The 16,378-nt window shown below is 43.3% G+C and overlaps 1 protein-coding gene across 2 annotated transcripts; it reads right to left on the reverse strand.

The window, feature by feature from the left end:
- Positions 1 to 2,207: 2,207 nt before the first annotated feature.
- On the reverse strand, positions 2,208 to 9,663 carry GTF3C6 (general transcription factor IIIC subunit 6). Of its 2 annotated transcripts, none has more exons than XM_063329776.1 (6): positions 9,075 to 9,663; positions 7,856 to 7,936; positions 4,841 to 4,904; positions 4,243 to 4,287; positions 3,992 to 4,102; positions 2,208 to 2,864 (listed from the first exon to the last, which is right to left on the reverse strand). In XM_063329776.1, the coding sequence occupies exons 1-6, from the start codon at positions 9,606 to 9,608 to the stop codon at positions 2,569 to 2,571; spliced, it is 1,131 nt and encodes a 376-aa protein (XP_063185846.1). In that variant the 5' UTR covers positions 9,609 to 9,663; the 3' UTR covers positions 2,208 to 2,568. The 2 variants fall into 2 exon arrangements, with proteins under 2 accessions (XP_063185846.1, XP_063185845.1); XM_063329775.1 differs by having other exon boundaries at positions 3,992 to 4,105.
- Between the last annotated feature and the right edge of the window lie 6,715 nt (positions 9,664 to 16,378).

The following is a 16,378-nucleotide window of genomic DNA, read 5'->3' on the forward strand; positions in this document are numbered from 1 at the left end:
TGAAAAACCTGCGGTCGGGTGGTGGGAGTTAAATTCGCTCAAGTTGTTGCATTATACCTTAAGTTTGCCGTTTGATTGCCACTTGAAAACCAAAGGTACGAGAAAGGCAAAATACCCAGTGAAATCGCGCCTGGTGGAAGCCTGCTTTGTCGCTGAATCTTTTCTGAAGTAGTTGCGAGGTTTTTTTAATCTTTTTTTTTCTAAGTGCTGACAGTGAAAACGAATGCTGATTTTATCAGTAGGCTGAACACCGAGTACACCAGTAGCTGTCACACACAGAAAACGTGTTTAATAGCAGCCGGGGGCAGGGGGTCTGGTGTCCCGGCGCAGGGATGTGAGCCATGTACAGCAACGGGGCATGGCTGGTTACGGTGGTAATCCTACCTCCGGCTGTTGTACTTACCCAGTGCCCTTTTCACTCCACGCCCTTCCCACCACCAATTTTGAACTGTACTTGAAATAACCTTGTTGGGCTTTTTTTTTGGGGGGCGAAATCAATAAAGATGCAGAATTTGCTATCAGCAGCAGTGGACTCTAGCACCTGCTTTCTGGGAGGATGGAGGAAAAGACAGCTAAAGAGTGAGGATGGTTGCAAAAATTAGGGCTAATAATAGTAGAAACAAAAGTTTCAGCACTGTACATAACATTCAAAATCTAAAAAACATTATGAAGGTGATTATCATTTATGATATACATAAAATGGTAAAAAAACCCCACCTGATACCCAGATAAACTAGAACAAAGAAACAGCTTCAGTGAACTACTGAAAGAAAAGGCTGAAAAAGGCCAGAAGCCAGTTCTGCTAGAATATACCTTGCACATAATTAAAAAAAATAAAATCACACATACACAGTGACAGATTTAGCAATTAGTTAAGAAAACATAAGAGAGTTGGTACATTCACAAGCTGATGGAGAATAGACTGAGGGAAGCGCCTCTCTGTTCTGGGAGAGGACAGCGAGTGCTTTCTGCCCTCAGCCTGCCCAGCCGCTCCGGCAGGAGCTTCGGCTGCCAGCAAGCGCAGCCCAGCAGCGCCAGCGCTCCCCGCTGCAGACCAGCGTGTACATTATACCCGTTCATAACAGTCCCAAGATCGTTATTCCAGTTGTAATTACCCTCTGTCTCTCAGCACCACACAAATCAACTTTGAACAAGGCTTTAAAACTTCCACGACTGCAGTTAAATCCAGAAGGAAGGCTAAGCAGCCTCCCTGAAACCTGAGGCGCAGACACAACCACCTGAAAGCTCCGTACCCAAGCCAGAGGCATATAGAAGGTGTTCCCTCTTCTTCCTCACCTTCCTCCCCTTCCCCCACAATTCCAGTTGTTTCTACATGGAACAACAGAATAGCAGAATTGATAGTTTGAAGCTCTTGCGCTGTTTTGATGACTTATCTTTACTGATCCTGTGCTGTGAACAACAGTGGGGGTGAACTTCTCCTCTGATCATTACTAATTAAAGTATTACATAATTATGCAGGAATTAATTAGGTGTTCCCATCCTCATAGCATTGTTGCAGTTAATCTATTCTGAGGGAGGCAGAGAAAGGTAGGAGGAGAAAGGCCAGGAAGAAAATGTTTTATGTTTAAAAAAATGCTGCGCTTTAGAAAACATCATGAATGCACCACATACTCAACTTTTATATGAAACACTACGTGACAATATCAATGATGTAGCAATATGAAATATCAACGCACAGACTAGCCAGGGGCCGCAATACAGTCACGTGGATCAGTTTGGGAACCACTGATGCACGGTTACAGCATCTTAGGCATAAAAACCTTCAGAAAAATGCCAGAGAAGATCAGAGCCGAGAAGTTACAGGGAACGGGGCAGACTTCCTGTTGTATAACATACATTATCTCATATACAAAAAGGGTGAAGGAGTGACAGATGCCTCATTAATCCTAGACTTCAGTTTCAGAGGTTTTCAAGACTTGACTGGACAAAGCCCTCAGCAACTTGGCCTGAATTCAGTGCTGACCCTATTTTAACTAGGAAGCTGGGCGAGAGACCTCCCTTCCCACCTGAAGGATTTCTAAGGTCCATCAGGGGGACAAAGGACGCTAGAGAAAATCCAAACAAAGCAATCTGATGAGTAATCAAACAAGTAACAAAAGCCACACTTCGTTGAATTTTTCTTTCCATAACTGCGGTACAAGAACAGACACAGCATGCAGCTGAATATGGCACACAAGGTGAAGCTATACTTGAAAAATTCAGAACTTTATTTTAAGCGATTTTTTTTTCCTTTTTACAAAATGTCCCATAATGTACAATACATCAACATTTTTCTAAGGTAGGGGTTTTTTTAATTATGTAACCATTTCCTCTTCTTCAGTTTTGAGGTAGATACACACACATTTCCAATCAGCATTTTTAAAAAACACTTAAACCCTCACCACTATAATCCAAACATAAAAGCAATGCACAAGAACACAATGCCCATTTTTCCACTGTTAGTTGCTCAGAAAAACTGGAAATCATGTCATGGCCTATACAAAAGTTGGCATTCAAAAGTTGGCCCATTAACTCCATGAAGAAATCCTGAAAAGATCAGAGCTGATATCATGGAGGGGCATCGTCTAAGGCAATACTTCCAGATGGAGAATCCTCTGCCCCAGAAGCAGGGCTGTCGGGCAGAGGGAGGGAGGCATCTATTTCCAAGCTGTGCTGCTTCTCCAGATCACAATTCATGTCAGAATTTCCTCCGCCACTCACCTCTCCCTCTGACTCTTCAGTCAATTTGTCTTGGGCCTGAGCTGACTCTTCAGAATCTTCTTTTTCACGCAGAAAGCTGCAAATCATATTAGGCCTGCTGTAGGAAAAATCTCTGTCCTTGATCTGTAACCACTCCACTCCACCTGATGCAAAGAAGGAAAATTGATATTAGTGACAAAAAATTTAGAGTTAACAGTAGTTTTTTCTTAGTTTAAGTTGACTGGTATGAAGGCTGAGCCTGACCAACACTTAAGTAAAAGAATCACTTCAGATAGCAAGATGTCTTTCAAGAACTTCGACTAATTTTTGTGGTGAGTCTCACCATTGGCCTTAAATCATTCATTTTCCTTGAAAAGTAAGACTATGAATAACAGAAAGGCATTTGATAAATAAAGACCAGCTTAAAACGAAGAGAAACTTAACTGTTGATAAATTAACAACAACATGTGTAGGCTAAACCAACTTAACCAAGACATATAGCTACAGGTTTTTATCCAGATGCTGGGGGCATTCATAGAATCATAGGGTTGGAAGGGACCTCTGGAGATCATCTAGTCCAACCCCCCTGCCAGAGCAGGGTCACCCAGAGCAGGCTGCACAGGAACGCGTCCAGGCGGGTTTGGAATGTCTCCAGAGACGGAGACTCCACCACCTCTCTGGGCAGCCTGTGCCAGTGCTCTGCCACCCTCAAAGGAAAGAAGTTCCTCCTCATGTTTAGGTGGAACTTCCTCTGCTCAAGTTTGTGCCCGTTACCTATTGTCCTGTCCCTGGGCACCACTGAAAAGAGCCTGGCCCCATCCTCCTGACACCCACCCTTTAAGTATTTATAAGTGTTGATAAGATCCCGCCTCAGCCGTCTTTTTTCCAGGCTGAAGAGACCCAAGTCCCTCAGCCTTTCTTCATAAGAGAGGTGTTCCAGTCCCCTAATCATCTTGGTAGCCCTTTGCTGCACCCTCTCCAGCAGTTCCCTGTCCCTCTTGAACCGGGGAGCCCAGAACTGGACACAGTGCTCCAGGTGCGGCCTCACCAAAGCAGAGCAGAGGGGAGGATGACCTCCCTCAACCTGCTGGCCACACTCTTCTTGATGCACCCCAGGATGCCATTGGCCTTTTTGGCCACAAGGGCACATTGCTGGCTCAGTGTGTATGGTTCAGTGATGTCACCAGCTCCTCTAACGTTCTGCATGCTCTTGAATCAAACACTTAATCAAGGCTGACACTCCTAAGCATAATCCATCCACGTCCCTGTGCATAAGAGCAGAGGCACTAACCAACATTCTCTTCTCCTTCCTTCTTCTCTGTCAAAAGCGTCCGTGTCATGTTCAGCTTCTTCATTGTATGGCACTTGTATTTCAGCTGTACTTTTTGGTTGCCTTCTGCATCTACTATGAAGAGAGGAGAAAACACAATACCCAAACCCCAATCATTATAGTGAATTCCACTATCAACTGATGCAAGATAAATATTATTTTTAACCTCCCAGGCTGCCACAATAAAGAGGACATAAAATCACAATGATTACCATGCTCTGTGTTTTCTTCAAAAACCACACAGGTTCCCAAGGTATCTATGGAAAACAAAGTGACAAAGTCTTAGAGACTAATTTTAGAGAGCTTACATACTGTACCCACTGGCACAGCTCTCTGAATGTTCTGACTTCCAGCCCCTTGCAAATGCCCAGCGCTGGTAACCCACACTGCCACCTCAGAAAGAAGACAGGAGTATCACGGTCATTGAAAGTCACTACAAGAGAGGACTCCAGATCATTTTCTTCCAGACGAATGTTGTAACCATAAGGCAAATGGGAGAACTACAGATTGCACAACATATCAGTCCTGCTTATACAGGAGAAAACAAGCACTTACTTTAAGGCATTTTATGTCCCACATTTTTCCCTGCAGAAATACCAGCTGGTGCAGCCCACAGTCAGCTTCCAGGCATACTCTCCAGTAAGTAATGGGTGCATGGCTAATTTAGCAATGAACTCAGACTGGTGCTGCTCAGAACTTCAGCACCTCACAGGCCCATGTTCTCTATTCACAGTGCGATTGACTGACATTAAGAAAGTTCTTTGGGTCACAGGAAAAAAAGAGAGATTGTATCCACATCATTTTTCCTACCTTCATATTCTCCTGCAAATACGTATCTGTCCACTTGTAAAATGGGCCTCTCTGTCTCTATTCCCTACAAAAAGAGGGACAAAATTGCACAGATGTCATGTTTCCATTAGTCCAGGCAAATCTCTTACTGTGAGACTAGAGAAGACAGATATAGCAGAATCCAGATTACATCAATTCCTTGAAAAGATAAATAGTGTAAAAAACCAACATAACGGGATATTAGTAAAATAAGTGTTCCATAACACTGTAAATGTGAAATAAAAAGTTTATTTTGGTACTGAAGGAATGGATTCCAGACTGTAAAGTTTTCTCAAACTATCAACTTCATATGAAGAAAAGCACATCTTTAAAACATCTTTAAAACTTATGGAAGCGGGTAAGAGAGCATAGGAGAGGCCATTATTTTACAGAAAGTAGCAGAATCCTGAAAGAATGGCAAGACATGCAATTAAATCAATATTTATTAGTTTTAATCATTACAAGTGACCCCAAGGTCTTCTACAATGTTAAACATTAGGGGTGGGGGGGAGAAGGAGTTTTCTTTCTGTTTTTGTAGTAGGCTTAGTTGAGCAGTGGTAACAACTGTTACAAAGGGTTTAGCCAATGTTACTGTAGAATCAGTGCATTGTAAAAAAAAAATAATGAAAACATAATGACCATTTTTCAGTCCATCATCTTACACGTTACTTTATTAAATAAAAATAATAAAGCAGATAATACTGTTCGAGTAATAACAAAACCAACAATGCTGAATTGGTATAGGAAATATTCTAGTATGTTAAAAAGGACAAAAGAAATTTAAAGCAAACTGCAGCCAACTGTCTATTTAGATTACAGAAAATAACTTTAAAATGCTGTTATTTCCTCTAATAAATTAATTTAAGCTCAGTTTTAAATAAGCAAATAAAAATATACATATTTGCAGGAAAAAATTATGTTATTTTCTAAGCTCCAACTAATACCAGTTCTGTAAAGCAGGAGCACATTCAAATTCTTTGGAAAAGACACAAGGGGAAGAAGTCTGGCATAAAGCATCACACCAGCACGAGAAGCGCAACTGCAGGGTCACAGAAGCTGCTCTGATTACTGCGCACCTACATTGTGAAGGAGTTGGAAATTGCTGATATGTAATTTTATTTTTTTAAACAAGGAGTGGGAGAGTCAGGCAGCAGTTCTATCCGCTCATTCCTTCCTCTGTAGCAGAGCTTTTCCAAATACACAGGCCAGGATCCTGATATTCTTAACATAAGATACAACTAGAAACAATATTTTGATAAAAAGCAATGCCTGAACAGAATCATAGCATCATAGAATTGCCTAGGTTGGAAGGGACCTTTCAGATCATCTAGTCCAACTATCGACCTAACTCTGACAAAAACCATCACTAAACCATATCTCTAAGCGCTATGTCTACCCGTCTTTTAAATACCGCCAGGGATGGTGCCTAATTAAGGCAAAATGTCTTCTAATAGTACATTATGAACATCAACGTTATTTGGGACATGAAGATAAGCACATGGTAAAAGTTTTGAAGATTTACCACTATGTAGTAAATTGTGTAAAATACAGAATATCGCACAGGTTGACAGGAATTTCTGCAATTATTGTCTTGTACTTTTAACAAACAGAAGTATCTAAGACCAGCAAGATTCAAACTCTGTGAGTCTCTTTCTGTCGCGCAAGTTAAGAACATGAATAGCATTAAGGTAACGTATAGAACATATTTATGGTTGGGTTTTTTTTCTACAGAAAATTAATAAGTGTTACTAGGCAGCAGCATTAAGGTTTTCAATATTCAAAACTTTATTTCTCTAGCTGATTGCATTTGATTTTGGACTATGCAAAAACGGAGACTGTCTTCCCCTTATGTGACCAGCATCACAGAAAACTTGCTAAACAGAATAATACAAAGCTGAATCTTTTATTGGAGTTTTAACTACAGTTGTCCATTATGAAAAATCTCAAGGAATCCTTACTCTGTGGAGTGAGCACAGGTAGATTTGGATACGAGCAGGATACAGTACTTAAAAGTTTTTCTAGCAACATTACAAGATCATCTCAAAGGACAAAATTTAAAAGAATCAGATTAACGCTATTGAGGAGTATGTAGCCATTCAGCCACCAGTACTGAAACAGCTATGTAATACATTTCAAGCGACTTAGGTCAGATCCAGGAAGCAAATCTGCTTGCAAAAGCATATTGAACGAGTGATGGATAAGTTGTGAATTTTGATTGTATTTCTACATTTGAGATTTTCAGAATTGACTTTGCCACCTCACATATATTCTGATCAGTGGCATACTCTGAGAAGTTCTCTTCCATCTTTGCAGCCTTTAATAAAGGTCTAGTTTCACAAAGTCTCTGCATAACAATAGTACTTGTGCTATCTAACTATACGGCTCACATAGTCGAAGTAGATTTTGAAAGGCAAATAAAGTTTGTCCCATACAAAGTGATTAAACAACTCAAAATAAAAGGAAAAGGACAGGTAGGCTAGATTCTTACAATAACCTAAGTGAAGGAAATAATATCCAAAACTGTTTACCAAACGCTTAAGACCCAATTATCCTTTACATTTATAACACTTGAACTTGCCAGGCAGTATCTGAAAAAAAAAAAGTAAATACAGTGCAATTCAGAAAGATTTTGGTTTTACCTGTCAGCTGTGCTCAAATTATTTGAAGAAATGTGCTTAACAGTATTTTTAAAAATATGTTAAATACATCATTTTAAAAACTGAACGAAGAGCTTGAAATCAGAGGGGATAATGGCCCTAGCTTATAAATACTTCTGAAAATACTTCCTTATAGTTACACACTATATTCAAAACCACATGCCATTTCTGACATAGAGAAGCTCACAATCTGCAGCCAAATACAGCCAAGCCAGTACACGCAGTGCTCTATCAAAGATTTGATGTAAATGTTATCAGCTTCAAGGAATTTAGAAACAGCCTGTCCCTTATTCACATGCGTACTGACTTACCCCTTTCCTATTGTGCTGTAATCACTCACCAAAATCTTGCATTTGTTTTCACATTTTTCTAAGAAGTCTGAATCAATAATTCCTGATAGTTCCACCATGACCAGTTGCTCCTACAAAATAAGGTTATACCGTGCATCTGTAATTGATATATTTGAATTCACGAGAAAAACAAAACAAAAAAACCCCACAACAATCAACCCCATAAAAACCAAACTAGCACACAAAGACCCAGAATAAGCAGACCCCAGATCTGACTTATTCTGCATTTTTTCTGGAAAAAATGGCAGACATAATGCAATACCCAGCGGAATACAGCAACCCACTACTCCTTCACACATCTGTTTCACACCCAGTTTCCTGGGATTTTCTTCCTAGCTGGACAGGGAGCTCATTTTTCAAGGGTGAAATTGACACATGTAAGTGACTTATTAATTATAACAATATGACCAATTCCATATTCCAAAATGCATTTTCTAAAAGTTTAGTACCTACCGAAATATGACACCACAGCGAGAGATTAAGTTTTAATTCTTTGTAACGCTTTGCCTTGCAATCAATTCCTGTTCATAATTCCTTACAGTTTTGGGTAAGGAAAAAGCAAAACCAAACCAAAAACCAGCCACCTCAAAAAAACTTTTATTCAAGGACAAAAAGTGTTTTCAAGAATCATCATCCACTAGATACCCATGAATACACACGGTATTAGATGAGCGGTAGTTTGTACTTTCGGATGTTACGGGGGTAGGAAGCGACTGAAACTGGAAGATTGCTTTCTGACAACGTTGTTTTCCAGAAAACCGTCAGTGAAACAGCCATAACGACGCGGCTTTCGGGACACAGCAACCCGACATGCCCCGTGCCCGCCGCCAGCCCGGCGACCGCCACAGCGGCCCCCCGCCCGCCTCTCCTCCCGCCTCCGGCCTGCCCCGCCGGCCCTCCTCCCGGGAGAGGAGCCCCGTAGAGACACGGTGAGAGAAGAAAATCCACCCTCTCCCTCACTGCAGCTCCAGGGCCGGTGCTGAGCCCTGGCGGCCCACAGCAGGGAAGGCGCAGGGCCCCTCACAGGCAGCCGGTCCCGGCCCCCTCAGCACCCGCGGGGGCCGGGTCGGGCCGGGCCGAGCCGAGCCCACAGGCGGGACACGCCCCGAGAGGGGCCGGCCGGGCCGGGCCGCGTCCCTTCTTCCCCTAACGCCGCTCCACATCAGGGGAACGCCCGGCGAACGCGTCCCGATGCCGCCACCCACCAACCTCCACCTCGTCTTCCTCTGCTTCATCTTGCCTCTCGCCCTCCTCCCTGCTCTCTGCTGCCGCCATGTCGCCAGGGAACGCCCCACTTCCCCCCGCCTCTTTTCCTTTCGCCTCAGCGCGCACCGCGTGGGCCCGGCGCCGCCATCTTAGAGGGCGAGTGGTCCCACCTCCCGCCTGAGGCGGCGGTTGGAAACGGCCCCAACGGCCGCGGCAACGGCGCTGCCACCAGTAGGGGGTGGCTATGGAGCGGTGGGACGTGAGGAGCCCTCCCCAGGTGGTGGGGACGGGTGTGGAGTGTGGTGCTGCCGCGGGGAGGGCGGGGCGGCTCGGCTCCTTGGGCCCGGGGATAGAGGGTGAAGCCCGGCTGAGGGAGGAGCCCGGCGCCGCGGTAAGACCCGAGGCTGAGGGAGGAGGAGGAGGGACGGGCAGGCAGCGGCGAGAGCAGGGGGAGAGGAGGAGCGTCAGCCCCGGGGGAGGAGGGTTTTCCACCGACGCCGTTCTTAGTCCTCGTTTTCCAGGTTGAACCGGCGGCATCCTCCCGGCTGGGCCGAGTCCCCATTTCTCTCCCCGTCCCGGTAGCCCCTCTCTGCACCTGTGCCAGTCGCCTCCCTCCTTGTGTGCTAGCCTTAATATGCGCCATGGCAGATTAAATCTTGCCAAGTCCTTCTTCAGTGGAAGAAAGGGAAACGTTTTGCTTTGTGCATGGTTAAATCGTATTTGCTATTTTCACGGCCTGGGCCTGATGCTTTCCGGTTATCTTGTCAGGTTCTGTCTGATTTCCATTTGATAAAGATTTCTGAGATAACATGTTAATTTATTTCTGTATAAGTGCAGGACATTGCACTCCATAGTCCTTAAGTCTAATACTGGTTTTTTGTGGTGTTCTCCGTTGTTTTCCTTCTGTATAGTGTGTTTCTGATTTTGCACCAGAAGTGTCTTTCTGCTCATTGTGTCGAAGTCATTAATTAAAACGTTAAATAAAACCCGATCCCAAGAGAGTTCACTGTAGATTTTCTTCCAGCCTCTACTTAACCTCTGCCTTATATAAGATAAACACAAATGTCAACGTAGCACCATATCAAGTGTTTAATAATGTCCAGATATGTATGATCTAATGTGTGTCTCTTTCTCCTGGAAAAATCACTGATTTTAAACATATAAAGTAAGTTTGACAGGATGTTTCTTTAGGAAACCAGCATTAGGCTTCATGTAATTTTCTGTTAAGCTTCATGTTTTTAATTATTCTTTTCTTAGAGCTTGTTTTAGAATATTGCACACTGTTGTGGTAAGAACAGCCTATAAATTTGGATTGGTTCTAAATACAGCAAAAGATGCTGGGGCATCTTACGTTTTAGGCAAATTGCAAAAACTTGAATTTTGACTGCAGAGGATAATAGCTGTGGAACAGATGTTTGGTATGTTACAAGTGTTAACTATCAGACATTATAAAATAATAGTTTGTATCATTTGCTTAGTGTGGGCTTTAGAAAATAACAAGAATAAGTTTTGAGTATTTGATTTCATGTTCTGCCACTAGAAGGAGATAGGTAAATAAAATTATGCCTAGATAGCTTGTTCAACATTTCTGGTAGATGTTTTTAATGACCTTCTAACTTTTAAAGCTGTATGTAAATGTTGGTAACTAGGTAGTTGATCTTACACTATGTAATATGAGTACATGTGTAGTAAACTCAGTCTTAGTAGTTCTTAACTACTGGTTTCTATTTATTAAATCACTGTATTTGGCAATTACATTTTTGCATCAGGTTTTCCTGTCTTTCGATAAAATTTTTGTTGTTTTAAAAAGGTTCTGCCTGAATAAAGTAGAATAAACTCTGTATTCTGAATATATATTTAAAAATTAATTGTCAGAACTGGTGGTGCTTCTGTAATGTTACGTTAATACGGTCGTTCTCTTTTTATAGATGGGAGGAGGTTAAGTGACTTAACTGAAACTACAGAAAGCCCTTACAAGAACATAAATGTGTGCCAGATCAGCCTGTGTAAATCATAGACTGCTGATGAAGGAGCCAGTACTTTTGATTGCTTTTATACCACCCTAAATGTCATTTAGTATCCGGGGTCATCTCAGACTCGTAGTTATCATGAGTCCAGGCATGCAGTTGGATGATGGGAAATTTTTTGTGCATTAGTGCCAAATGTATTTTAAAAGAGACTACCTCATTGTCAGGCTAAACTTGCCATGGGCATTAGTGGTTTGCCTTGGTCTGTCGTATCCTGGCAAGAGTATTTCGACAACTTATCTCTTAAAAGAGACTGTCCTCAGAGTCTGCCAGGGAGATTGAACTGCTTGATGAGATAAATATGGAAATACATGTTTTGAGGATGCAGGTTGTGGGTTTCTGAGGCTTCATCTAACAATCCTGTCAGTGCTTGGACAGATTTATTTGTGGATGCTGCCAGAGGCAAATACCTAGGTGGCACTTAGGTCAATTTGAGTCAGTGACAACTAAATGGTAAATTCAAAATAAGTGATCGTGTTTGAGATCTATGTACATAATACGTATGCACTAGTTTCAGTGGGTTCACTTACAATTTAAGCATGTTAATGCGTATTTTATTTTGGGCCCTGAGGTTTGCAAATTTTAGTTGTGGAAGCTCATAGATTAGAGACTTGGATTGCCTACTTTAGCAAATAAACATTATTGCAGATAAGGCACATTACAGGAAATCAGAGAAAGTTCACTGAAACACACATAATGAATAAATTCTGGCTTTCTACTTTGTCTCATTTTTCCATTTTCTTTTGATTTTTATCTTCATGCTTGGAATTCTTTCACAATCCTTTTGCAGAAGGCAATTGCCCTTTCTCCATTTGCTTGCCTTGTAAGTAAGAACACTTACTTTCTTTGTGAGGCCCGGGCACTATTCTGTCTAAGAAAAAGGTTAAATGTTTTGTAAAAACACAGGGTAAGATAGAGTCTTTGTTTAAGATACTGAGTTTTGTCTGTTTAGACTGTGAGTGCCTCTGGTGGAAAACCTTTTGTATTACGTGGTGAAAAAACCACAGAATTTAGTATTTAAAAAAATGTAATAGATCATATGTGTGCATGTATACATACACTATAAATATATAGTCTATGTATCTGTACTGCTTGCTGAATTGACTGCCTCAGAAGGGTTTTGTAGTTTCTAGGCTCATTTTACATTGGAAGTGTAACTAAAATTGATGATGTGACATAAGGTGGTTGCCTGTGAATATCAGAAGAGACTCCTCAGTAAAATGTTGCCATGTATAACATAATAATGCAGTGCTGTAAAGTGCAGAGAGATGCAGAATAAAGCTTGTAAGATAATAGCGTGTATTTCTGGCTCTAGCCAGGGCTACAAAAGGTAAATCAGCCCCAGGACAAAGGTAATTTGCCGATAGTATTACAGAAGATTATTTCCATTTCCATGCAGCTACATTGCTGAGCCTCTTCAATTAGGAATTTGCAAGCCAAACAAGCTCATAGGTGTCACAAAAAAAGACTTGCTGGATTCCTTTGCATCCATGCCTTTGTCTTTTCAAAAAGCTCCTTAAAGATCATGTAAGGAAATCCTAGCAACCTGATTAGACAAAACACAGTCAGAGAACAGTAGAGTAAAATAAAGCGTGCTTTGTTTACACAGTGCTTATTCTGTTTACTATGTCGAGTCTAAGACTATGGAGTGAGATGCAGTAATTAGGAGGGAGAGAAGCAAAAAGTTGAGTGAAGACTTTTCTGTTCCACCAGTTCTTAGTCTAGATGGTCTCACTCCAGTTGTCTTGGAATGAGCATAGTCAGAGCACAGTAAGAGGAGGGCGAAGGCGGGCTGGGAGGGAGACTCGGGCACAGGTGATCCTACTGTAGTTTGCTGGGCTTCTGCTTTACTTTTAGCAGCTGGAATCAGATTCCTGCATAGTAGTAGATTAAAGAAGGGGTTAGATGTTCCCTGAGTTTTGTGCTCAGGGGTCTGGAGGCTTCATGCCAGCCTAGGTGTCATAGGCCCAGCAGTTACACAAGGCAGTTAGTCTGCCCAGGTGCTTGTTACCTGGCTTCTGCTTCCCCGTTCTCTTCCATTTCATTTCTACAGATGCTCAGAGACAGGTCTGTCATGGTAGGAGCAGGGAAAGTTGAGAAGCAGCATGTGAGAGCATCCTACCACCCATTGCATCTTAGCCGTGAAAGGGGAATTGAGCTGGGAAGGGCTGGGGAGTTGCAGGTAAACAAGAGGCAGGCAAGAGTGGGAGCTTCTTACTGAGAACCCTCTTATGCCTGCCTTATATGTGTGTACAGCGCAAACTGCGCCACCTCTGTTATTCCCCAAGAGCATGCTGTCCTGCGTGGGAGAGGAAGCGCAGGGGAGTGTTCTCTCCTGCTTCCTGGCCTGAGGTAGCAGATGAGAGGAGTTAAGATCAGGAGAAACTTAGGAGAAATTCTTTTCCTATTCTTTTTAAAAAATAACTGAGAAACCATGCATATCAGCCTCCCAAGTTCTGCCTCTGGACAGAAATTATTAACTTGATCGCTATGTAGCCCCTTAAAAACTTTTTCGAAAACCCATGCTATGTATCCATTCAGCGGCTGAGAGAGTGGATTTCACTGAGCTGTTCTTTGTCTTACTGGAGTAGGTGGCTTTGAGCTAAAGCCGGTGTGCTCAGAATTGGAAAGGATCCTCTTCTGGGCCCAGCTCTTTCTGCTGAACATGCTACTGTCTCCAGCTACTGCCACTGATGAACAACAGGAAGATATCACTCCTAAGGCTCATCTTAAATCATACATTTGATTTTTTTAAAGCCAAGTAATATCCTGTGAGATTACAGAATGGTTGAGGTTGGAAGGGACCTCTGGAGGTCACCTGGTCCAAACCCCCTGCTCAAGTAGGGCCAGCTACAGATGATTTCCCAGGACCATGACCAAATGCTTTTTGAATATCTCCAAGGATGGAGACTCTGCAAGCTCTCTGGGCAACCTATGCCAGTGCTCGGTCACCCTCACAGTGAAAAAGTGTTTCCTGATGTTCCAAGGGAACCTCCTGTGTTTCAGGTTGTTGTTATTGCCTCTGGTCCTGTTACTGGGTGTCACTGAAAAGATCCTGGCTCTGTCCTCTCTGCACCCTCCCTCCAGGCATTTCTATACATGGATAAGATCCCTTTTGAGCCTTCTCATCTCTAGGCTGAACAGTTCCAGCTCTCAGCCTTTCTTCATATGTCGGATGCTGCAGTCCCTTAATCATCATTGTGGGCCTTCGCTGGATTCTCTCCAGCACGTCCATATATCTGTTATACTGGGGAGCTCAGAACTGGACGCAGCACTCCAAGTGTAACCTCTCCAGCGCTGAGTAGATGGGAAGGATCGTGTCCTTTGACCTGCTGACAACACTCGTCCCAATGCAGCCCAGGCTACCATTAGCCCTCTTTGCTGTGAGGGCTCATTGCTGGCTCATTGTCAGCTTGCTGTCCACCAGGACCCCAAGGTCCTTTTCTGCAAAGCTGCTTTCCAGCTGGGTGCTCCCTTCATATATTCATGCCTGGGGTTATTCCACTCCAGATGCAGAACTTTGCAATTCCTCTTGTTGAACTGCATGAGGTTCCGGTGAAGCCATTTCTCCAGCCTGTCGAGGTCCCCCTGGATGGCAGCATGACCATTGGTGTACCAGCCACTCCTCCCAGTTTTGTGTCATCAGCAAACTTGTTGAGGGCACACACTGCCTTGTCGCTCAGGTCATTAAGGGACATGTTAAACAGGATTGTACCCAGTATTGACCCCTGGGGTACACCGCTAGTTACTGGCTTCCAACTAGACTTTGTGCCACTGATCACCATGCTCTGGGCCTAGTCATTCAGCCAGATTTCAATCCACCGTGCTGTCTGCTCGTCCAGCCCATACTTCAACAGCTTGTCTAAAGCCTTACTTAAGTCATGGTAGGCAATATCCACTGCCCTCCAAGTCAGTCATTTCATCGTAGAAGGTTACCAGGTTGGTCAAACATGACTTCCCCTTGGTAAAGCCATGCTGACTACTCCTGATGCCTTGTCCTTCACATGCCTGGTTTCCAGGATTAGCTGCTCTAATTCCCAGGAACTGAGGTGAGGCTGACCACCTTGTATTTTCCTTTTCAAGGTGGGAATGACATTTGCTTTCCTCCAATCTTTAGCCTATTGGAATAGGCTGCCCAGGGAGGTGGTGGAGTCACCATCCCTGAATGTGTTTAAGACTCATTGAGATGTGGTGTTGGGGGATATGGTGTAGGGGAGAACTTTGTAGAGTGGGGTTGATGGTTGGACTTGATGATCCCAAGGGTCTTTTCCAACCTGAATGATTCTATGATTCTATCCCAATCATCATGATGGATCAAAAATTACCAAAGAGTGGCCTTGCAATGACATCAGACAGCTCCCTCAGTAGTCACCCATCAGGTGCATCCCATCAGGGCACATGGACTTACATATTTACTTTAGTTTGCTTAAATATTCCCTGACCTGATCCTCTTCCACCAAAGGTACATCTTCCTTGCTCCAAACTTTCCTCCTGGTCTCTGGAGCCTGGGATTCCCAAAGGCTGGTCTTGCTAATAAAGACTGAGGCAAAGAAGACATTAAGTACCTCAGCCTTTTCCATGTCCTCTGTCAGCAGGGCCACTGCCCCATGCAGCAGTGGGCTCACATTTTCCCTAGCCTTTCTTTTGTCACTTATGTACTTACAGACAGCACTTCTTGTTGTCTTTGATATCGCTCACTGGCTTCAGTTCCAGCTGGGCTTTGGCTTTCCTGACCTCATCCCTGCATGCTTGGACAACACCTCTGTGTTACCCGCAGGTTACCTGTCCTTGATTCCGCTTTCTTTCGTTTTGCTTCCTTTTTGTGTTTGAGTTTGTCTAGGAGCTCCTTGTTCATCCGCACAGGCCTCCTGGCATTTTTGCCTGATGTCCTACTCGTTGGGATGGACAGCTCTTGAGCTTGGAGGAGGTGATCGGGTTTCCTTGGCCCTGTCTTCCCTCCAGGGCCTTATCCCATGGGTCTCCATGAAGAGTCCCTGAAGAGGTTCATTTTATCTTTTTATCTTTTTCTCAGGGGCAAAGAGCTTAGCTGTTAAAAGTAATGAACGCTGCCTCCTGCACACAGCAGGCTCGGAGCTCCTGCGTGGAGTCCTAAAACTGGGATCCCTCCCAGTAAAACTCGGCAGGTGGCAATCTTCTGAAACAGGTGGTAACAAGTAGGGAGTAAATTATGTTACTTGTTCTCCAGCTGGATCAGAAGGGTATGCCTATCTATAGAACTGAGCTGTTAATTTATGAATCTTTTGGAATCTTTTATATGAC

Source organism: Chroicocephalus ridibundus, chromosome 3, assembly GCF_963924245.1.
Source record: "Chroicocephalus ridibundus chromosome 3, bChrRid1.1, whole genome shotgun sequence".
NCBI lineage: Eukaryota > Metazoa > Chordata > Aves > Charadriiformes > Laridae > Chroicocephalus > Chroicocephalus ridibundus.

Bases quoted from the DNA above. Each gene is read 5' to 3' on its own strand.
- GTF3C6 (XM_063329775.1), bottom strand. From the start codon at position 9,608: ATGCCGCCGGTTCAACCTGGAAAACGAGGACTAAGAACGGCGTCGGTG. The intron at 4,905-7,855 runs GTGAGTGATTAC...CTCTTTTTGTAG, and splicing joins AAAACAAATGCAAGATTTTG to GGAATAGAGACAGAGAGGCC. The intron at 2,865-3,991 runs GTTAGTGCCTCT...TCTTTGCATCAG, and splicing joins GGAAGGAGAAGAGAATGTTG to GTGGAGTGGAGTGGTTACAG.